The sequence below is a fragment of the Lissotriton helveticus genome, chromosome 7, assembly GCF_964261635.1.
Source record: "Lissotriton helveticus chromosome 7, aLisHel1.1, whole genome shotgun sequence".
In the NCBI taxonomy this organism is placed as follows: Eukaryota; Metazoa; Chordata; class Amphibia; order Caudata; family Salamandridae; genus Lissotriton; species Lissotriton helveticus.
In genome coordinates this window covers 1278292150-1278298544 of record NC_136068.1, presented here as the reverse complement: position 1 = coordinate 1278298544, position 6395 = coordinate 1278292150, and the positions used below count along the sequence as shown (strand labels likewise).

The 6395-nt window shown below is 40.1% G+C and overlaps 1 protein-coding gene across 1 annotated transcript; it reads right to left on the bottom strand.

Moving 5' to 3' along the window:
* Positions 1–1106: 1106 nt before the first annotated feature.
* LOC144767339 (uncharacterized) lies at positions 1107–3630 on the bottom strand. The gene is made up of 2 exons (XM_078650819.1): positions 1377–3630; positions 1107–1329 (listed from the first exon to the last, which is right to left on the bottom strand). The coding sequence occupies exon 1, from the start codon at positions 2531–2533 to the stop codon at positions 1601–1603; it is 933 nt and encodes a 310-aa protein (XP_078506945.1). The 5' UTR covers positions 2534–3630; the 3' UTR covers positions 1107–1329; positions 1377–1600.
* Positions 3631–6395: the final 2765 nt, after the last annotated feature.

Genomic DNA, 6395 nt, shown 5'->3' with positions numbered 1-6395 from the left:
TCTATTTCTCTCAGAATTCCCTGCTCAATCATTTTATCAATCACTGGAGTTATTCCTTCAATTACTTCTGTAGTTATTTTATACTAAGGTATATTTGGGTAACTTGCACCTTCTTTTACTGTAACTTTCACAGGATCAACCCCTTTCATCAAACCTATATCTTTTCCAGTGAAATCCCACACTTTTTCTTTCACTGTCTCTTTCAATTCAACAGGAATCTTTTCTTTGTCAAAAACAGGAAATAGTTTATCCCGCTCTGCCTCAATCAAGAGCATTGTCATTTTATACAAACTATCTTCATCTGGAGTTTGCAATTCTATGCCATCCGGTGAACAGTATATGGCACATTTAATCTTGCACAATATATCCCTGCCTAGCAAATTAACGGGACTGCAATCGCACACCACAAATCGATGCATGTCTTTGAAGGTTCCAATTTCTATTTCAACTGGTTTTGTTAAAGGAGTTTTGATCTGTCTATTAGCTACACCTACAACTTGAATGGTCTCTCCCGAGAGAGGAAGATTTTGAACTTCCACTGATCTAACAGTGGAACGGGTAGCACCAGTGTCCACTAGGAAAGTTATTTCCACATCATTCACTTTTCCGCTCACAAATGGACCTGACTGATCTACCTCTAGAGTGGCTCCAAGTACACACTCTTCTTCCTCTCTCAGGCACCTTCAGAAACTTTCATCCGGCTCACTGCCATCCTCCTCTTGCAACCAATACTGAGGAGACGCATTCACTCTTTGCGGTTTTTTTACCTGTTCACCTCCGCTGAATCCTGTCTCTGCACTGTATCTCTGCTGGTTTACACTGTATGGCAGTGGCTGTTGTGGCACCTGACTTTGTTGATTTGCTATCTGCTGTTGTTGCGGTTGCTGCTGATTTACCTCAAACTGCACCTGCGAATTCAATGATGTATTTTCTTCATTTAGTCTAGGTGGACATTTACACTCTCGTTTCCAATGCCCTAACTTGCCGCAATTGAAACATGGTAATTTCTTTTTCAATTCATCAATATTCCCTACCAATTTGGGTTTACCTTTAAAGCTACCTTGATTCCCTGTAATCTTATTCTCCATTTGCGCTACTTGTTGTTCCGCTACCTTCACTTGTGCCCACATGGCTTTCTCCTTCAGCTTATTCTGTTTCACATTAATTTCCTCACTCCAATATTTTGCTTGTCTCAGTACTTTATCTACTGAGCTTGACTGCCATCCTATCATGCTGTGTCTAATCATGTCTGAAATGTCTGGTCTCAAACCATATACAAATCTAAATATGAAATGACTCATGTCTTTTTCATTCAGTTCCTCATAACCACTATACTGTTTGAAAACTAACAACAATCTTTCATAAAAAGAATGTACAGTTTCTTTCGGCTCTTGTGTGGTCCTGTCTATTTTCCCCAATCAGTTTCTTTTGGTGGTATTTTATTTTTCAGCCACACTATCACTTGTTCGGACTTTCACATTACATCTGGTGATGGAGCTCCTGTTACTTTATTTCTGGGAAACTCTTCTCTTGTCCAATCTACAGATATTTTACATTCTGTCCATAAGTCTGCTGGCACCACTATGTCAAATAGTCCATCTCAATCAATCCATAAAACTTTTGACACTTTTACAAATCTGTCTACCTGTCTGTACCATTCAACTGGTTTCTCTCTCAACCTAGGAAAATCATTTGTGAATGACAGTATGTCTTGTCTGCTCCAAGGAACATGTACATATCCTCCTCCAGGTATTTCTCTCATAGGGAATTCAGTTGCCACTGTCTCTTTTTCTCGGATTGGAAAAGCTAATGTGGATTTATCACTAGTTTCTTCTTTCTTCTTTGCCCACTTAACCCTCCATTTACTTACATCACCCCATTTTCGCAACAGCACAATCAAGTCTTTTATCTGGGCTAATCTTCCAGCAGTATTCATGTTCTCAATGTCTCTTTCTGCAAAATCTACTCGATATGTCTTCTGCAATGATTTTATTTTTGAAAACTCTATTCCACACTCACTTGCTACCTCTTCTAGCTGATCATACATTGTTTTTGCTTTCCATGTTATGCTTTTACATAAAAACAGGAGCTCATCATCCTGATACGTTTTTAGTCTGTCTGTCCCAATCGTTCCAATGATTAATTCTTCCATATCTACTTTTAATTTAGCCACATCCAACACTTTTGATTCCTGCTCTTTTAATTTTAAGGTTTTAATCCAATCACTCAATTCTTTATCTGATGGTCCTACAGGTGTTTGCGTTAAATCTATTTTGTCTACACTTCTCTCTGGGGTTGCAGAATCAGATTCTGCTCCTGTCGGGTATCTGCATAATGAACTTTGATTAAAAGTCAATTCTGGTGGATTTACATTTACATTCCGCCTTATTTCTGACAAGTCAGGATAAATATTCTCTTTTACTTTCTGCAGACTCTGTTGTAATGGAATTGTTAAGCTTGGCTCTTTTATTCTTTGATTTTCAAAAACAGGTATCACAGGTCCTATTGTTACTGGAACAGTTACAGCTTCCATATTTTTAGTAAGGGTTTGAATCAGTTCATGTGCAGAACGTTCATAATCAGAAATATCTGGCTGCACATCATTTCGTCTTTCAGCACTTAGCGCAATTTTGTGTGAGTGATTACTCTGTACATTAGTACCTGAAATTCTAGCTTCTCCTATCGGTGTACTTGGGACATATCTTGTCTCTACTCTCTCAGGGAAATCTCGGGAATTTGATGGTTGTCTTGGCGTTTCACTAACTCTCTCATCTGCTATTGGAGCATTCGGAGTAGTCCATAAAGAACTTGGTCGATATGGTGGCGGTCTCCTATTTAATATTTCTTCTAATACAGCATCCTCTGATTCGCTTTCACCATAACTTTGATTCCCTGATTCAACATTCTTTTTCTTTTTTGTGCATTTCGTCCCTCATATTATTCTATCAATCTGACTGGATACATGCCATCACACATATTACCATTCCTCCATCTCCGCATTCTAGTCTCATGGGTTTCTCCCCATAAATCTCGACCTTTACCTCTTAGTCTGATATGCCTGCTCAACTTCTCACTTTCCAGATCATGCATCTCATCTTCCCACTCAACCAGTGCTTCAAATTGAGTTGGTCTAGGTCTCGGTTCAAGTTTCATCATTTTATCTCTCAAATTTCTCAATATTGCCAAATCAAAAGATTCTCCTTCTGGAAAAGCTAACACACCATCATCCTTGGAATACCGCACCCAATTCTCCAACCAAACACACGTATGGTAACCATATTTCGATATCATATAAGAAGCAGGTGTTTTGGTGAAGGAAGTATTTTTCCCTCTCTCGTAACTACCTCTTTGTCTTTTACAAACATGTTCTTCAGCTTTTTAAACCATGAAGGTTTCTTCTTGTCTTCATCATAATAGTAGTACGACAATTTCAGTAAACTCTCCTACTTTCAAAAGATCGCGTACTATTCTATTGCTGTTTCCGTAACACCAACCTATCACAGCGCGGTTTGCACTAAAGTACCAATTAGAACACGATACGTCACTATAGTGCTTAACCAATAGCTTTTGCTGCTTTTTGTGATGAACCAATCAGCTCCTACTCTGTCTTGGTCACGAGGACCAATCCCAGCGCGACACTTTTGACGTCACCAGTGCTCCGGCTCCTGCAGCGCCGACTGACCCCTCCTTTAAAGGTTTTTTTCAAGAAGCCGTATTTACAAGGTATTTTACAAAATCCGTTAGTAACTTACACAAAACAATACCATTTGCCTGTTTCACTAATAAAGTGATAGAATCTCTCAATCACCCAACTATTCTGTAACCGGAGTAGACGACGCTTATCTCTTCAGAATTTTCTAGACACGTCGATAAAGTAGCATTACCCTACCATACCCCTCTATCGGGCAATAACGAACTCGTTTCTCCAGGAAAGCACATACAGAGATCTTTTTCACCTCCTTAGAGACAATCCCAGAGTTTCACCAGAACGTGTATTGCAATTTCATTTACACACATTCATACAGAAATCCCTATTCATATACACATGAACTCTGTATCACTAGTAGGCAACGCTCACCTCTAGCCCACCACAGAATTCCTCTATCATTAGTAAAGTAGACGCCGCTCCTTTACCCTTCTTTCAAGCTCAGGTTACTACTCTCCCTGCAGTAAGTTTTAATCAGAATACGCAATGATCCCTGTGCTTGAAGGCTAAGATTTCATAGACTGTCCTCACTATACATTTATCCTTTCACACCTAATGTCCCTAAACAGTGATATCCGACAATACCACCTTAGTATACGACGATACTCCTTTTCTGAAACAGACCAATGCACTGTGCGACTTTACTTGCCACACTTCCTCTGCCTGCAGACAGAGGCACTAGCTTCATGCAACACTTGGAAGCCTTTTCTGAACTACATATAACGTAATACGAACTCAACAGATATTAGTCATAATTATATACATCAAATTGTATATAGCACTTTATACATAACCCTAGCTGATTTCCTTAGCAACCACTACTCTGCTACCAAGATATAACTGCTACAGCGGAACTCCAAAAATCATTTCTAATCAGTACTCACCATTTCCCTGAAACCTTCAAATAGACAATCATTCACCAGTGGGGCCCATAACGCTACACTTTCACTCTATTCACTTTTCCACTTGGCTTCAAGGAATTTGGTGAAACGCAATGGAGAAATGCTGTAACATTTGATGGAGTGTCTAAAACCTATTTGAATCAGTTATTATTTACACCTACAATTTTATACACTTTACCATGGTTTTATTCAAACATTTCAATTTATTCAGACGCACCACCATAGTGGCAATGGATCTGCTAGAAAGAAAATTAGGCGTAGGAAAATCACAAGACCAGCTTTAATATTCAATTTTCCCAATTTTATTAAAAGCAAAACTTTAATATGTCTGTCATCTAAGCATTAATAAGTTCTTTATTAAGTAAAATCTTAATCTTTATTTAAAAAATGATCATTTTATTTAGAGCTCAGAAAAATACATTTATTTAGAAATCAGGTAAAAGTTTAGCAAAGAACAGATAGTTCCAAATTCATTCTCTCCAAACATCTCTAACTAACGCCCTCATCTTATCCTTATATCCTGAAAAGCAAACAAGAGGAAAAAGTTAAGAGTCTCTTACATCCAGGAATCGATCTTCAGTCCAGCAGCACTTCGAGAGGAAATCGAAAGAGCAACACCCTCTAAGTAAAACCAGGGGTTTTTATACACTAATTTCCTAACTTAATCTATCTAAAAAGTATCTAAGATCACCAATTCGGGTTCTGATTGGACATATTGGGGTGGGTGAGCATCTTCTCACCATTACAACATCGAACTCACGGTGAATCAGCAGAATCATAATAGTCTTTTGTTTTAAACAGTCTCTGGCCTGGTCACTTCCTTCACTCGCAACGTCGAGCAATGTTCTCACGTTCAGAACACTTGACCGTCCATATTTTGGCAATCATCCTAACTTCAGGGCAATGCAGCCTTGAACTTCCCATCCGAGTACAGGCAGCTCACTCTTGCTGGCAGGCTTTAGGCACGCATGCGCAGTCCAGCATTTGCTCTCAGTTAGCCAGAGTAACTGGATTTTATAGGCCTCAGAGGCCACTTTTGGAACTATCATAGAAACAAACACAAATTCATGTTAATTTTGGTAATGAAACCCCTTTTGTTTACCTCCCACCGTACTAATGTTCCCCTATTAGTTATTACTTAAAAACTGAAAAGTAACTGTGTCTCCTGAGGCGGAAGCCGGGAGTTGTCTATCGTTTTTAAATATTTTGAGTGTCACCATTACTCTGTGTGTTTTAAACCTTTAAGACTTCTCCTACCTGCTTTCATTCTTTTGCCAGCACCCGCGCAGCGCATCTTAACGCTGCAGCGGGAACAAAGCCACCTAATTCATTTCTCGCCATTACCGGCATGAAATACGGCCACGCCCCCTTTGCAGAGGCCACACCCACTACAAGCCAGGTATTTAAGCGCCGCTGAACACGAGCGTCGCTTAAGTAACTGTGTCTCCTGAGGCGGAAGCCGGGAGTTGTCTATCGTTTTTAAATATTTTGAGTGTCACCATTACTCTGTGTGTTTTAAACCTTTAAGACTTCTCCTACCTGCTTTCACTCTTTTGCCAGCACCCGCGCAGCGGATCTTAACGCTGCAGCGGGAACAAAGCCACCTAATTCATTTCTCGCCATTACCGGCGCGAAATACGGCCACGCCCCCTTTGCGGAGGCCACGCCCTTATTAGGCGTCGTCCTCTCCCTATAAATATGTGCCATTTCCGAACGCGAAGGCAAGCCCGTCTGTGCCCGTCCGTGCCACGGCCGGGACTAGGGCTAGCTATGCTGACCAACCTGTG